At 41.8% G+C, this 17,078-nt stretch overlaps 3 protein-coding genes across 4 annotated transcripts in view; all 3 read right to left on the bottom strand.

Annotated features, from left to right (window-relative positions):
* The window catches only part of clip1b (CAP-GLY domain containing linker protein 1b), a 49,988-nt gene extending 37,989 nt beyond the window's left edge, over positions 1-11,999 (bottom strand). The window contains exons 1-7 of one of the 2 annotated variants that reach the window (XM_083983838.1): positions 11,926-11,999; positions 7,815-8,032; positions 6,147-6,626; positions 4,794-4,921; positions 3,941-4,065; positions 2,725-2,929; positions 387-584 (exon numbers count right to left, since the gene is read on the bottom strand). In XM_083983838.1, the coding sequence (XP_083839964.1) occupies positions 387-584; positions 2,725-2,929; positions 3,941-4,065; positions 4,794-4,921; positions 6,147-6,626; positions 7,815-7,926 (1,248 nt within the window). In that variant the 5' untranslated portion in view covers positions 7,927-8,032; positions 11,926-11,999. Of the gene's footprint in view, positions 1-386; positions 585-2,724; positions 2,930-3,940; positions 4,066-4,793; positions 4,955-6,146; positions 6,627-7,814; positions 8,033-11,925 lie in introns of both variants that reach the window. The other variant, XM_083983837.1, reaches the window with a different exon arrangement.
* The window catches only part of kmt5aa (lysine methyltransferase 5Aa), a 123,858-nt gene that overhangs the window by 28,645 nt on the left and 78,135 nt on the right, over positions 1-17,078 (bottom strand). The gene's annotated exons all lie outside the window — the stretch shown is intronic.
* LOC310995057 (hydroxycarboxylic acid receptor 3-like) lies at positions 14,814-15,827 on the bottom strand (the record flags this gene model as incomplete). Its single annotated transcript, XM_083983986.1, has 1 exon — positions 14,814-15,827. One exon carries the CDS (start codon positions 15,825-15,827, stop codon positions 14,814-14,816), a length of 1,014 nt encoding a protein of 337 aa, XP_083840112.1.

Below are 17,078 nucleotides of genomic sequence, written 5' to 3' on the forward strand. Positions count from 1 at the left end.
CCCGTCTTACACACTTTCACACTTGTATTGTTTATCACCTGCATTGCACTATTAAAAAAAAAAAAAAAAGAAGAATTAGAAATTTGAATCCTATTTGGGGGGAGATTGACAGCCCTAATCATGATATATATGTATGTACGTATGATGTATGAGACTTTATAAGCATCATGATCAGACGTCTGTCCCTGTGCCGCCTGCTGAAGATCAGACGTTACAAATCAAAGCTCTGCCTCTGCAGCTCCTCCTCTGAGCTGCAGTCGGTTCATTTCTAACACTAATGAGCAGAAACTCTCCTGAGCAGCAGCAGCGTCGTCCTGTCACACTCCTGTCTCCTGACTTTAACGTCCAGTATTCAGACGGAGACAGTTTGTCCCCGCCCGTCTCACCTGGTCGCGGCCTTTCCTCATCAGAACCAGCTCCTGCTGCACCTCTCCTGCGTGGCTCGTTGCCTTGGCGACCTCGCATCTCTCCAGGTCCCTCTCGCGGAGCAGCTGCTCGATGTGCTGCTGCTTCTCCTTCAGAGCCTCCTGCAGCGCCGTGGTGCCCGAGATCTTACGGGCGTAACGAGCCGACGTCTCCGTCAGCTGGAGAGAAAAAACAAACAAACAAACATGAAGTCTGATACAGTGTTTCACCTGGGATGGACCAACAACAACAACAACAACAACACAGTCTGACTCTATATGGTCATTTTACTCGAGTAGACTGATGCAGAACATCATCTGTTTGTTTCTATTTATCTTATTTTGAGAGAAGTTGAACTGCTCGACACCAGAAACCACTGTTCCCACGGTGACCACATTAACCCTTCAGACTCTACGGCAGGGGTCATCAACTATATTTGTTGAAGGGCCAGAATTTTTCTCAACAGACACCTTGGGGGCCGGACATTCAAATTGGCAGAGATAGAAATTAAATTCACCTTTTTGCCTAATAGGCCTAATTTATTTTATATTCTATTTTACCTGTAAACTCATAATTTTCATTTATACATATCTTTGGTGTTTGGTATGATATAAAATGAAAAATCTTGACAGCTGGACTTTCAGATACTCCGACATGCTGGAGCTTTACACTGCTGACTTGCCCTGTGATTTTCAGCCTAAATATGAAAGGAGGCTGACAATCGGTTCTGAGATGATACAAGTCAGTAGCCCTGAGTAGTCAGTAGTGTTTCTCTTCTATAATACACATTCTACATCTCGGAGGCGACGTTTTTCCACACACGGGCAGAGCTCAGTGGGAAACAGTAGGAGAGACACAGGCCGAGGGGGAACCGGGACACAACACCGGAGGGAGAAGCAGGTCCGTGCGCCACAGGACGTGCACAAAAAAACAACCGCGTGGCATCAAACACGCGCTGCTCCCGCATCGTTTTTGGGTTGTGAGCACGCATGACGCGCATCTACACTGAATGGGTTTGAGTGCGCAAAAGACGCTACATCTGAACGGCCCGTGCACACCCAGTTTAACCAAGGCGGCGGCCAAAATCACCCAGGCAGCTCACCTCTGCAGACAGGCAGGGAAAACCTGCAGTCCAGCTCCCTAAACTTTCATGCACGGGGCTTTGGGTACCGCGGCGTTTCCTAATCCCAGCACATTGATTTACAGGCACACACTAACACTTTCTTTGAGCGTGTCTGCGTGTCTCCGTGTCCCAGCGCATTGACTTACAGGCGCACACCAACAGAGACGGAGAAATATAATAGCTACTTTTTAACTATCAGAACTCAGTCGCGGGCCGGATTGGAAGGTTCGGCGGGCCGGGTTCGGCCCGCGGGCCGCCAGTTGATGATCACTGCTCTACGGCATTTCCTTCTGTATTTCTCTCGCCTGGTCTCCTTGTGTCTTAGTGCTTGTAAAGCTTCAGCCCTGTGATGCACAATCAAGTAACTGACATCCTTTCTTTCAGGACAACCTGGGCTTTCAGAAAATTCAAAGTGGTGTCATGTAGAAAAAGATATTTGATCAGAAAAGAAAAAACGGAAAACAAATTTCTATATTTGTTGGAAACACACAGACCATTATTGTAAACTTCTTTTTAGACACTATAGAACTGTTCTTTGAGGTCCTGGGGATTAGGTGGGAAAGAATAAGGGCTCTAACTATGATACAAAATATATTATTTACATTATTTACAAAAATGCCCCACTGGCCTGACAGTGTGTCTGCACACAGGCTTTTTTGTCTTGTTTCCTGCAGTGAACAAACTTTCTCTTTCTTTCATATGATCCCATGTCTTAGTCTTAGTTGCGTAAAAAGCATAAACTGTAATCTACACATTATTTATTGTATTTACGGCCGATTTTCAGATAATCGTAATCATACTAGGAAACAGAGCATCAACCGACTTGATGTAAATGAACTCTCTCTGGCTCATCGTTTGACGACACACAGGTCTCCTATAGGACACAGATGTTTGAGGCGGGACTACTCTGCTTCTGGGGGAGCTACAGACTCACCAGTGGACTCTTTGCAAAGGCCGAAGTTTCCCGCTTTCAATAAAAAAAGAAGTACGTTGCTATCATTCGGCGTACCGGAGATAGATGCAAAAGAGTAAAACTATACCCCCGCCATTCTATACAATGGCAGCGACCTCAGAGGGTTCAGATAAAACAAAATAAAAAGCTGTGGTTTTGGTTTCAGTTAAATGAACTCCTCCTGTGTCATTTTTTTTACTCAATCTCAAACCTTGAAGGAGTTTTTTGGGCCCTGACTACCTACCAGTCCGGCTCGGCTGGGCTTTCCGCTGATGGAGGAGGTGGCGGAGCTGAGCGAGCTGATGGAGGAGGCGCTGGGGCTCCTCTTCAGCGCCGTGGAGCGTCTGCGGGAGCTCTTGGCCTTGGAGGGCGTGGTGCAGGGGAAACCGATACGCGTCACCTTGTGGACCGGAGCAAACAGACCGAACCTGGGTGAACACTGGAAGTACCTGAGGAGGGAAACACACACACACACACACACACACGGACAGTCAGACAGCTAAGAGCTAAGAGGGAAAACTTAACTTAAAACAACCAAGAATAAATACTACATTAAAAAGCATGTGTATTTCTGTGGCGGGAGTAAAACTGTGGAGTAGCTTGACAGAGGATCTCAAACAATGCAAAAACATAATTTAAAAATAGATTAAAACATAGTACACTGCAAAAACTCAAAATCTTACCAAGAATATTAGTCTTATTTCTAGTAAAAATTTCATTTCTAGTCAAAAAAAATCTAATTATACTTAAAATAAGACTCATGACATTAAAAAGTAGCTTGTTTTTAAGACAGTTTTTACTTCTTTCAAGCATATTTTCACTTGAAATAAATAGAAAGTTTTTCTTTCTTATCACAAGCACTTAAACTTGCTTTCACTGGCAGATTTTTCTACTTATTTCAATTGAAAATGTGTTTGAAACTAGTTAAAATGTACTAAAAACAAGTTCATTTTTAGGTGATGAGTCGTATTTTAAGTGGAAAGAGATTAGTTTAGAATAGAAATGAGACATTTTGACAAGAAATAAGACAAATATTCTTGGAAAGATTTTGAACTTTTGCAGTGTATGATAGAAAGCTATAAACAATATTGATTAATTGGGTGTTGATTGCAACTGTAATGCTGTCAAATTATTCATTTATTTTATTTTTTGGCTACACTTGTTAATTATTGGATACTTGTTTTTTTCTACGACTCTGAAACCATGAAGAGCTCTAATGGATTTAATGGAATATTGAATTAAAGGGTAAAGGGCTACACCTTTGCGATCTATTTATGAACTAGTTGAACGAATGATGGTATTATGGAAGGCTGACTGACTGTGATTGATGCTCAACTGTCAACAATTTGGTGTAAAAGATCGAATAAACTACTACTACTACTACAGTCAGTCACAGGTTTTATGATCCAGCTGTGTTTAGTGTTTAAACAGATGTTCCAGCTGGTGACGCTGCTCTTCACCTGGCTCCTGCCACGGCTCCGTCGTTCTTCCCCAGAGGTTCATCCAGCTCCACTCCGCACCAGTCGCCCTTCGCAAAGTCCGTCTCTCCCAGGAAGCGAACCACTCCGGCCTTGGTCCCGCCCACCTGGAACAGAAGTAGAACCATGTGGAGTCAAGAGAAAGAAGGAAACACTCATTCGTCCTTCCTGTTGGGACTGAAGGAGTTCTAGGAGGACGTTAGAGGAACAGAGTCGGAGATCGAGTCAGTTAGACTTCAAAGATTTTAATTTGACATAAACCCAAATGGGCAAAATATAAAAAACTGTAAATAATTTGAAATAAATATGTTTCAATCAAGAAAAAATACACTTTAACCTTTAACCTGGGTTGACTAACTACTGCACCATGGTTTAAGGAGCTATCTTTGTGTTTACATTAAGACAAAATCACTACAGGTTCGGGGACTATACATTAATCATATCAATAACAATGATTCAATGAGCCAGAATCAGAGTGACCTCACCCTCTGTATAATAGTGTTCATATAATAATAACAATATGTTTTAATCACATTCACATCTAGACAAACTCTCATGGACGACACAACTTTTAACGCCATGTTTAGTTGTGTTTTTCTTGTTCTTCTGGCCAAATATTTGTATTATAGTGAACACATATGGGGGTTTATAAACTTGCATAATAAGGTTTTAAGCTTCATATAGAACGTGGAAATGTATGTGTGAACATTCAGTCTGTTTTTTGACTTGATTTTTTTAATGTAACAGAAATCAGTGGGTGTTTTATAAATAAATTCATATTGTACTCTTCAGATTGTTTTGTGATGAACCCGTGAGCCGTGAGTTGGTGTGTTACCAGCACTCGGTCTCCCAGCCTCAGCTCCCTCTTGATCTTCTTCATGGAGTCTGGGTCTGAGAGGTTTGACACCGACTCGCTGGACATTCGGTTCAGGACTCCACACGTCTTGATGCCGGAGACCTGAGCTGAACAAACACCACCGGGTTTAATGGGTCGATCTGATAAAACAAGACAAAGACTATATATACTTTTTATTTATTTTTATTTTATTTGCATATATTTGATTCTGTGAGTTGTATTTGTTTTGTTTCATTGATTCTTGATGCTTTGGAAACATACAACTCTGGAAAAAATTAAGAGACCACTGAGCACTGCATGTCCATATGACGGTAGCAAACAGGGCTCACTTTTCTTTGTCCAAAAAGACACTCCCAGTGTCTCAGTCTCAAATCGCGCGAGATTTGCACAGACACAGGCAAAGCAGTGAACTGAGACACTGGGAGCATCCGCTACGAACATGCTTAAAATATAGACTTATTTAATTTTTTTCGGAACAATTTCTCATGTTGGGGCTTCAATACAAGAGGGACATTACAGACGAGCACTATGGAGGTATTTGGATGTTTTTTGGTGTGTCTTTTTGGATGAAGAAATGTGTGCTCCATTCACAACCGTCATATGGACATGCAGTGCTGCACGGAGCCCCGCTGTAACTCAGAGAAGGCACGGAGGACTCTGAAACTTCTCCCAGCCCTTAGTCCACATGAGGGTGAGTAGAAAATGAGTGAAATTTGAATTTTGGGTGAACTATCACTTTAAAGGCCCCATGCTGTGCACTTTTCTCTGGGTTTATTTACCTGCTGATATCCCTAACAAGATGTATCATTGGTTTTGAGTACCTGTGATCTGCTTAATATCGTTAATACTGCCCCTTTCTGTTGCCTCTTTCTGGAGCTCTAGCAGGCAGAGCTCTGATTGGCTGACTGTTTTTGAGTGGTGTGTGGTCGGGCCAATCACAGGCAAGTAACTGAAACCTAAGCTGCATTCATAAAAATTGAAAAAAAAACAACTGGTCACAGTGGGCGGAGTTACCTTGTGTGTGACATCACAGAAAGGAGGAAGTGCTATCTGCTCGTCTTAAAGAGAATGTTCCTACAAATGGGCGGTGTGTGTTTCTCCGTTTATGACCAGTTTGATGCGTGGGACAGTATATACGAGGCCCAGAGACCTCTCCAAGCACGAAAAAATAACCAAAATCACATTTTTCATGCCATGGGGCCTTTAAGAACATTTTGGAGTGGACTCTTTATTTTTTCCAGAGCTGTAGTTCTCGTAACTACCATGCCAATAAAGCAAATTTGAATTGAATTGACTAAAGGTGTTGGTTGTGTGCTGTGTTGGGTGTGGTACCAGTTGAGGTAGTGGTGACAGGTGTGGCCTCGCTGGGCGCTGAGGAGGCTCCTGGTGCTGGACTGGCCTGGGCCTGGGTCTGGGTCTGGGTCTGGGTTTGTCCTTGTACCTGGGTCTGGGTCTGAACCTGACCCTGGGTCTGAACCTGGGCTTGAACCTGGGCCTGGCCCCCGTTGGCCTCCTTCTCCGGCACCTCGGTCCTGGAGAGTTTCGAGGGCCTGGTGAAAATCCCCCTCCCGTCCTCGCACTGGAAGTAGCGGACACCGGCCACCGAGCCGTCGTTCTTCCCGATGGCCTCGTCCAGCACGATGCCGGCCCACTGGCCCGGGGCGAACTGCGTGCCCCCGACGAACTGCACGTAGCCGGGCTTGTTGCCGTTGACCCAGACCCGCTCCCCGACCTGAAAGTCACCGCCTCCATCTGCGGTCGGGGAGGTCACGGCGCCGGGCGGCTTCTCAGGAGGAACCGGCTTTGGAGCTCCTGTAATCACAGATTTGATTCGTTGAACTCTTTTCATTTTTAAAATGTGTGTTGTTTTTTTTTGTTCACTATAAACTTCTCGGCATCAAATTTTTTTCTTTTAAACACCAGCTGAAACTAAACCTGTTAAACTATATTATGTCTGCTTTATACCACTGAATATGAATGTATGTTTTATGATTATTCAATATTTCATCCTTTTATAATTCTCTCTGATGATCTTTGCATCTGTGTTTAGAAAAGTAGGACACAAATAAATGAACTGTTGTAGATTACTGTATCTAGAACTAATGTGTCGATCTAAATAAGAACAGAACGGTACAGAAACAGTTTGTTTTTCACCGCTAGCTCTAACCCTGGAGCAAATTTTGTAATCACTTTTAAAGACCGACCTCTTCTCGCTGTACCTTGACTTTTATCTTGTTATTAGTTCAGCTTTTATTTGTGTTTTACCTTTTTTTTAGTTGATGCTTGATGTTTTTATTATCTTAACTATTTTTTATTCATGTTGTTTATCTTACTGTCATCTCTATTTGCTGGAACTTGATTATATTCATCTTGTGCAGCACTTTGGTCAACTGAGGTTGTTTTAAATGTGCTATACAAATAAAATCTGAGTTAAGTTGAGTATTTGTTCATTCAAAATATAAAACAACAACATTTATCATTTAGTACTTTTTTGTGAAATAATGAAACAGATATCACAGGTTTAACTTCATCAGAAAATACCATAGACGTCCTCAAATACCTTGTTTTCCTTGGACCAACTGCTCCAATACATTCAGTTCAATAAATGCACATAGTGGTCAATATATCAAATAATATGAAATAACCATAGACAGCAGTAAATACACTATTCACCTCAGTTTGATTTATTATTTTATGTTTAAACATTCAATTTGAGTTTTTAAAACTTCAGCATTTTATTTGTGAAACTAAAAATCACATGTTTTTCCCTGTAGATCAGACATGATGTTGCAGTTTGCTCCTGATTAAAGGATGAACTCTGTAATCAGCTCGACCCCCCGCTGGTGTTTTACAAACAGAACAATGTTTTCAAAGCTGCAGCTCAGTCGCTTTATTTAAAGGTTATAAACATATAAACATATTTATATATATTTATATCTTATACTATAAAAACTAAAAACGGCTCTTCGTGGTTTCAGCAGCTGCCTTCTCGGTTCTTACCAGAGGACGGCGACGTCTTGGCTGGGACCCCCGACGGACGGAGGATTTTACTGGGGGGTTTGAGCCCGCTGACCTTCCCTGGTGTGTTACTCATGGCGCCTGGTTTCTCCATGGGTGGTGGTGGTGGTGGGGGGTGTGGTGGGGGTGTGTGGCCTTGTCAAGGTGGAGGACTAGGCCTTCCCCACCACCCCATAAAGTCCCAATATGATATAAGAGAGCTGAGGAAAAACAAACAAATAATCGAAAACAACAAAAAGCAGTCAGTTTAAAACTTTAAATAGAAAAGAAAATCTAAGAAAAACAACATTTTTTGGTGTTTTTGGAAAAATAAATAACTGAGAGGATGATTAAAGTGATATGCCAACATTTTTTTTCGTGTCTTGCCTCACTCCCGAGTCCATGACCAGCAGATAGACACCATCCTTTCGACTGTGCGTGCAGTAACAAGGGAGATAGAGCCGTATCGCCCGTAATTAGCTTAGCTCAAACGCTGGAAGTGTATGGGTAGTGTTAGCCTGCCTCCTACCCGAGCCGAAATCAGCAGTCAGAAGCTGATTTCATTTTAGCTCTAAACTCTGTAAATATATCACTTTATAGACATTTCAAACAGTTTTAGGCAAGAAAGTAGCCGTTTAGATCAGCAGTGTGTCGTTAATTTGTCTAAATACCAGCGGTTTACAATTTTTTTCGGATGAATTTGGCGCTACTCAAGCTAGCCGTTGTGACCAACACACTTCCAGTTACTTTCACAAAATAAAACACCCGTTGCCTTTTACATACAGAAAACCATGACAATAGAATTTGTGCTTTTACTTTGAAATAGGAAGCTAACCTACCCTCGATGTAGCTAGCTTGAACCAAAATAAAAACCGTCTTTGCTTGAACCCTCCGTTTTGACCGATCTCGTTCCGTTACCGGCATTTGACCGCTCAAGATGCCTTACCGGAGAGTTTTGTCAGCTCTGAGACGAAGATCGGTCCGTTTAGAGTTGCTGAAGAGTTTCTCTGATGACTTTAGGTGGAGGCAGGCTAACACTACCTATACACTTCTAGTGTTTGAGCTAAGCTAATTACAGGCGATACCGGCTCTATCTCCCTTGTTACTGCACGCACAGTCGAAAGGATGGTGTCTATCTGCTGGTCATGGACTCAGGAGTGAGGCAAGACACGTAAAAAAAAAAAAAAAAAAATGTTGGTGTATCTCTTTAAATGTTGTACAGAAATAAAACTGATGTTAACGCTGCAGTCAGTGTGTCCATGAACACAACAGCATCTCTGTGGGAGCCTCAGCCTCCACACACACTGACTCCTTGTACCATCCACACTCACATCTATCTGCTGTATGTGAAGTCACAGCCCAGTGTTTATGAACAAACTATTTATCATCATCATCATCATCATCGCCACCAGTACAGTACAGTACAGTACGAGGCTCAGCTGACTGCACGTCACATGACCAGCTCCTCTCCTCTCCTCTCTGTAAACTGTGAATGTACACACACACACACAGCAGATGCTTTTTGGTATTTAAATGCACTTTTCACCTCCTCAGGCTCGGGACTGTGAAATAAATCGCTTCTTTTTCAAGCGTCAGAGGTCAGATTGTTTTCCCACTGCGTCTGTAGGTGGAGGCCAGAGAGAGACACAACACTGCTGTTTCACTGTGACTCACTGCAACTGGATCAACAAGTAAACAGCTGAGTTCTCAGATTGTGCTGGCATGGTGACAACAATTAGCTGGCAAATACTAAAAATGCCTCTAAATTCACAAAATCCAGAGTTTTCCTTTGTTGTGTATGAGTGTAAAGTGAATATGTTTGGACTCTAGACTGTTAGTAGCAGAAAACAAGACTTTTGAGTACATTACAACATTTGTTTTTCCAATATTTTCTGATAATTGATGGGTTATTTCTCTGACATCAGCATCTCAAATGTGTGTTGTTGTTTTTCTAAACTATTTATTGACATTTTATTCACTATATAATGAGTTATTTATTCAAGAATTTCAATATCAGATGCTTTGATAATGACAGTGATTGATTATCACCACTTTATAACACCTCCATGATTGAATAACACCTGATTTTTTTTTAATGAACTGACAATACTTAAAGGGATAGTTCACCCAAAATTCAAATTGCACTCATTATCTACTCACCCTCATATCGACTAAGGGCTGGGAGAAGTTTCAGAGTTATCCGTGGCTTCTCTGAGTTACAGGGGGTCTCAGTGTAGCAGCTTCCGCTACAAACAAGCTTGAAATATAGACTTATTTAATTTTTTTCTGAACAATTTCGCATTTCGGGGCTTCAATACAAGACGGACATTACATACGAGCAGCATGGAGGTATTTGGATGTTTTTTTGGTGTGTCTTTTTGTTACGAAGACAGTTGGTATCCATTTGCAACCGTTATATGGGCATGCACTGCTACGCCGAGACCCCCTGTAACTGTAACAGAGAAGCCACGGAGGACTCTGAAACTTCTCCCAGCCCATAGTCCACATGAGGGTGAGTAGATAATGAGTGCAATTTGAATTTTGGGTGAACTATCCCGTTAATATAATTATGACAATGTAAACTAAAGGAATTAAACTCTTGAAGCTGACACTGAGTTCCCTACAACTCCAGGGCCACAAGATAAGAGGATGGAGGATTAATCAATTAATCAAATCATGTATCAAACTGGATGTGAGGAAAATCTTCAGCTTTTAGATGCCCTGGTCTCTTCTTTTCTGTGTTTAATCCATCCAGTCTTGATCCTCCTGTCTCATGATTTGGATCGGGTCAGAGCAGAGGAGGTTTAGGTTCTGATCCTCTTTTCTACAGTTACAAACTTCTGAAACTCACTGAATGTAACACTTTCCATAATGCCTGTGTAATGTATGATGTAGCATTTAGACTCAATGACAGATTCTGCCATCACATCCCGAATACAAATACAACACGAGAGGGAAACAACTTATAAAGGGAAAGAGATGGAATCTGAAATGTACAAGTAAAGGACCACAGACTTGGAATGAGGTTGAGAGCACGATTAAAGAGTCTGCATCACTGTCTGTTTTTAAAAAGAGATTAAAACAAAAACTGCTGCTGAATTATGTCTAAATCAAGCTCAGCTTGCTGTTTTTTGTTTGTGCCTGATGTGTTGATATTGTGTTATTATTGTATTAAACCATAAACTCTTTGTACTTATGGAATTGCCTTAGATGGTTAGGGTTATGTTAGATTTTAGGTAGAAATAGGAATTGTTTCTCATAATATACTGTATTGTTGTTTTGATGTCTCTTGGCCCCCGTTCATAAACTACAGATAAGCTTCTGGGGTTACCCTTTTTACAAGATCATGTCTACTGCATATTGTGAACTGAATTTGTATCTTAAAATGATTTGTAAAATAAAATAAAACGAACCTTGAACCTTGAAGGTCTGTGTCTGGTCAGGTGTAATGTTACCTGAACGCACCACCTCACCTCCTCCTCCTCTTTCTTCTCCTCCCCCCCGCCCAACCGGTGCATCCAGATCAAAACAACAAGCACACCTGCACCTGTCAAACCTCACCCTTGTGTCTGTGTCTTCTCATCAGTCCCTGACAATAACATCCATCCATATATATTATAAACATGTAATATAAACATATAAACAGTAGCACCAGTGACCAGCAGCACCAGCAGCAGCGGTACCGGCGGGAAACCAGCTACTGAACCCGGCCCTGGTGCTGCCTGTGTCTGGGCTGGGTCTCTCCACACACACACACACACACACACACACACACACACACACACACACACACACACACACACACACACACACACGTTAAACTCCCCGGTGCCGCCGTCGTGCCGTGATCTGACAGCCACTCCCGGTGTTTAACGGCCAACAACGCTTCAACTTTCCGTCATATTCCTGGGAATGCCACAGCTAACTTAGCTAGCTTCAACATTAGCAACAGTAGCAACAGCAGCAACAGCAGCAGCAGCAGCAGCAACGTTAACGTAACTGAGGTGGTGAATGATGAACGTTAAAAAAATTAAAAAAAAAAACGGTTAACGGCTCCGGTTCGGGAGGATATTAAAGCGGAACAAAGACAGGGAAAGTTGCTGCGGAGGCTTACTTGGTGTTTTTTTGGTGTGTTTTGCCCCGTGGACTGGGTCTCTGTCGGAGGCTCGGAGCGACTGGCTGGCTGGCTGGTTGTGTGTGGCGGCTCTCGGTAGCTCGGTAGCTCGGCTGGTTGGTTCACCACCGAACCTGGCTGGTTATCGCCGTTACATGTTTTCCCGTCGAGCCCCAGCCCCGACAGCATGACGTCACCTTGGGAACAAATGCGGCCTTCGCGGACACAAACATGAGCCCGGAAATCTGAGTTGCGTCGTGATTTGAGGTTTAATTCACCGGTTACTAGTGATGCTATTTGTTTCTTTTACTTAAAGCAGAAGTAAGTGATATATTTGTGTTAATATAAGTCTTAAATAGTTATATCTTCCGACAGCAATCACTTACATAGAGTGTTTGGTCTGAAACACGGGTCTGTCAGTCCCTCTGCTTTGCTCTGAGCCAAGGAGAAAACATTTATCGTATCCTACAGTTTTTATCCAATGAGGAGAGAGAACGGCATGCAGGGCTGTGTGTGCAGCCAAGGGACGCCGTGAATGTGGTGACGTAGGGACGAGGACTGTTATGGTGCGTTCAAGGAAACTCGTAACTCCTGTTTTTCCGACCCGTGAACTCGTACCAGTTCGATCTGGTACGAGTTCACGGGTCGGAAGTTACGAGTGGCCGTTATAGTGACTTTCACAGGTAAAACAGGTCGGAGAAACACGAGTGGGTTGCCTGGAACGCTACAAAGTCGTAAGTTGTGACTTGAAGCTGTAATTTACGGTTTCAAAAGCCTGCCTGGAACGCAGCATTAGCCAAAACGACCGGATCGCTTACTTCTGCTTTAATTTTATTTTAAAGCGACTTGCTTCTTTATAGTGTAGTGTATTATCCACCTGAACTTTTTTGTTCTAATATCTTGAATTATATTGTGTTTAATATAATTTTGAGTACATTATAAAATTTGTTTTTTCAAAAAAATGTTTTGATAATTGATGGGTTATTTCTCTGATATCACCTCAAATGTGCATTTTATTCACTAAATAAATATATATAATTAGTTATTTATTCAAGAATTTCAATATCAGATGCTTTGATAATGACAGTGATTGGTTATTGTCACTTTATAACTTCCATTATGAAATAACACCTGTTTTTTTTGTTTGTTTGTTTGTTTTTTTGGATTAACTGACAGTACTTAACACATTTATGACATTGTCACAAATGTGTTAAGTATTGTCATTGTCACAAATGTGTTAAGTATTGTCAGTTCATCCAACTCCATCCAACTCCAGGACCACACAAGATAGGAGGATGGAGGATTAATCAATTAATCAAATCATTCTTTTACTTAATTTTATTTTAAAGCGACTTGCTTCTTTATAGTGTAGTGTATTATCCACCTGAACTTTTTTGTTCTAATATCTTGAATTATCTTGTGTTTTTCATGGTGTTTTCTCAACCTAAAAGTTAAAGGGTGGGTCAGAGGTTATTCACCATTTGGATAGGAACTTAATTTGTGATGAGTAACAGTTTATATTCAAATAGAATAAATATAAATAAATGTAGATCATATAAGAGAGAAAGGCACACGCATACATTTACAGCATATGTTTAGATTGGGTGTCTAGTAGTAGTGTGGAATGTACCCTGAGAAATGTGTTTCTTGTCATCTACCCATCTCTGTGGGTCATAGTTTTTGGGGATACTTGACACTGTCTATGTTTAAGTTAACCTGGTCAAGAGGTTAAATGTCAGAAGGTAGGTTAGATTCTGTTTTTAGAACCTTGGGGCCAAGAGAGAGAGATCTCACATTGGCATCAGAGATGCTCTAGGATTCGGCATTTTTGAACACAGTTCTTCTTGTTAAACTCTTTTTTGAATGCAAGAAAAGACGTGTCGGCGGTGATCCCTTCTTTTCATCAATACCAGTACCACAATAGTCTGTTTGTTTTTTATTGAAATTATATTTATTTACTTTTCTTTTGTAGCACACTGCAGCGTTTGTTTTTTAGGAACTTGTTTTGCAGCGTTTCATGTTAGTCTGTAAGTTTTTACAAATAATGTTTTCTTGCCATATTTACAAATCAATTAAAAAACATTGATTAGTTTTTAACCTCTTGTGACTGTGTGACTTACTGTTTTGTATTACTTACAGTGGCAGTGTCTGTGACCGTGAAGTAATGTGGACATTTTTCTGTCGGCATGGTTGAAATGAATTCATGCAAAATGACAAATATGATTATTCCAGCACAAGTGGCACAAAGAAATACCATGAAACTAATGTTAGTTTTCCTAATGTTCAATTTATTTACTGAAAACAAAACAGAACATATCAAGAATGTGCACACACAATGACAAAAACATACCATTACGTATTGTTATATACTATATATTTACATGGATATACATGTATATTCAATAAAAACACACTCTTCTCTCCTAAATTCACAGAAAGCTTCACACACCTTGCAGTGGGTGTTTGGGTTGTGCATTTACTGACCGTTGTTGACTCACAGCACTGAAGTCATCTGACCTTCACTGTGGTTATTCAACTGATTTGTCCTGTAAATATTAGTTTAATGGGAGGTAGAGAATCAGTGTTTGCAATTTAGTGTACGAGTGATTGACAATTGAAAGGATTATGAACTACAGTGCTGTGAAAAGATGCACACGTACAGTATTTAACATCTTAGCTGACAGTTTTTTTTACATTTACAAGCTTTTGCAGTTTATATTTGACTATTCTGTGATATATTTATTAGTTATTAATGGCTCATAATTACCTTCACAGTGCAACTCCAACCACACTCACTAAACTGCCCCTTAAGACGCATTATGTTTTCATTATGTTTCATGTAACCAGTTAAAATTCATAGTAAACAGGGAACAGAACAGCACCTGGCTTCATATCCTTCGACCATCTACGGTGGAAATGTTGTTGTCGGTCGACTCTGCCGGCTCTTTGTCGTCGTCGTCGTCGTCGCTGCTGCTGCTGCTGCTTCTTCTCAGCAGTTTGTTCAGGAGCTTCTTGAAGGCGCCGCTGAAGGCCGGGCTGGAGAAATAGTACACCACGGGGTTGAGGACGCTGTTGAAGTAGGTGAAGCAGACGGAGGTGTAGAACGCCAGGTTGGCCTCCTCGAAGTGTTTGCACTCGTCGTACCACGCCTTGAGGATCCACACGGCGATGCGCGACACGGTGCTGGGGAAGAAGCAGGTGATAAAGATGAGAGCCACGGCCAACACGAACTGAACGGCGCGTTTGATCTTCCCCTGCTTGTCGATAGTCCTGTTGTTCAGCTGCCAGGTGATGCGGACGGTGCAGAAGGCCACGATCGTAGTCGGCAGGAAGAACTGCACCACGTAGAAGGTGTTGTGCCAGGTGGAGAGCGGGCTGAAACCCATGCAGATGTTGAAACTCTCGCACTGCGTTCGGTTGTCGTTGTAGAAGAAGTGCTCGTCGGCGAGAAGGTACCCGGTGGCGAGGAAAATCAAACCCCAGAGGCCGAGGGAGACCCAGAGAGCGTAGCCGAGGCCCATCCGGTTGATCCTGTTCAAGGGGTGCACGATCTTGAAGTAGCGATCGACGGCGACGGCGGTGAGGAAGAAGATCCCCGCCGCCCGGTTGGCCGCCAGCAGGAAGAGCAGGATGCGGCACATGGCGTCGCCGTAGAGCCAGTGCTTCCCGCGGCGGTAGTAGTCGGCCCTGAAGGGAAGGCAGAACAGCACGATGGAGTCGGCCACGGCCAGGTGCGTCAGGTACACCGAGTTGGGCTTCCACGTGTCCATGTGGAAGACGAACATCCACAGGGCCAGGATGTTCCCCATCAGCCCGAACATGAACTCCAGGATCAGGATCGGAGGGAGAAACCGGTCCAAAGCCGGAGCCTCGAAGGCGCAGCACGTCACCGACTCATTCATGGTTTCAGCTCAGCTCAGCTCTGCTCTGGACGATACGACGCTGACCGGCTGCTCTACAGTACACAGAGTCAACACAGATATTGCAGTGCCAGGTGACTTGTTCGGTCGGGGCGGCATGTTTGCGCTCATGCAAATGATCCTCAGACAAACATCTTTAAATCCTGAGTGGAGCGAACATCTGCGCTGTATGTGTGTGTGTGTGTGTGTGTTATCTATGGGGAAGTGGTATTGACCCAGAGGAGCGTGGAAACAACTGTAAATGTTATCTGTCTGGGGAGGGCGGCTTCATTATAAAATTATCATGGAGGGAATAGGAGCTCTCTCATGGGCATTATTGAGTGGGGTGCATGAAAAACAAAGTAACCTGCGGCCATTTAGGGGAAGCAGGCGACTCTATAACAGATTTAAAGCAGAAGTAAGCGGAATATTTGTGTTAATATAAAGTCTTAAATAGTTATATCTTCCGATGGGAATCACTTATATAGAGTGTTTGGTCCGAAACACGGGTCTGTCAGTCACTCTGCTCTGCTCTGAGCCGAGGAGAAAACTTTCCTTGTATCCTACAGTTTTTATCCAATGAAGAGAGAGAGAACGGCATAAAGGGGCAGTCCTCTCTGTGTGTGCAGCCAAGGGATGTACGTGAATGTGGTGACGTAACGGTTACTTTCAGTTTGTCTTTGTATGTATGAATGTGTTTGTATATGTTTTTATATGTATATGACTATATAGAGAGATAAAGATTAGTAATCATATGTTAGAATAAATCTATATGTATACAAATATAATAATATATTAGAATAAATCCAGTTAAATAACTCATAAATTAACTTACTGTATATATTATAATGACTAGATAACTTGATAGATAAATTCAAGTAATAATGACTAGATAACTTGATAGATAATTTATGAATAAGGGGTGGGAGTAAATAAGTTTTACTTCTTCCCACTCCTTTTCGGATATGAAACAAACAAATAAACAAACAAAACAAAACAAAAAAAAAATTAAATTACCTTTATTTTTCAATTATTTTCTTTTATTTTTTCATTATATATATATATATATATATATATATATATATTTCTTTTTTTGTTCATATGTTGTTTTTGCAAAGTTTTTATATGTTATGTCTGTACATTTCTGTATTATGTTTTATTTCTTTTAACATGTCCGAAATAAACTTAAACTAACTAACTAACTAACTAACTAACGTAGGGACGAGGGCGGGGACTGCTAACTCCATCGGCTGA

Source organism: Trachurus trachurus (genome assembly GCF_905171665.1).
Source record: "Trachurus trachurus genome assembly, chromosome: 12".
Taxonomy (NCBI): domain Eukaryota; kingdom Metazoa; phylum Chordata; class Actinopteri; order Carangiformes; family Carangidae; genus Trachurus; species Trachurus trachurus.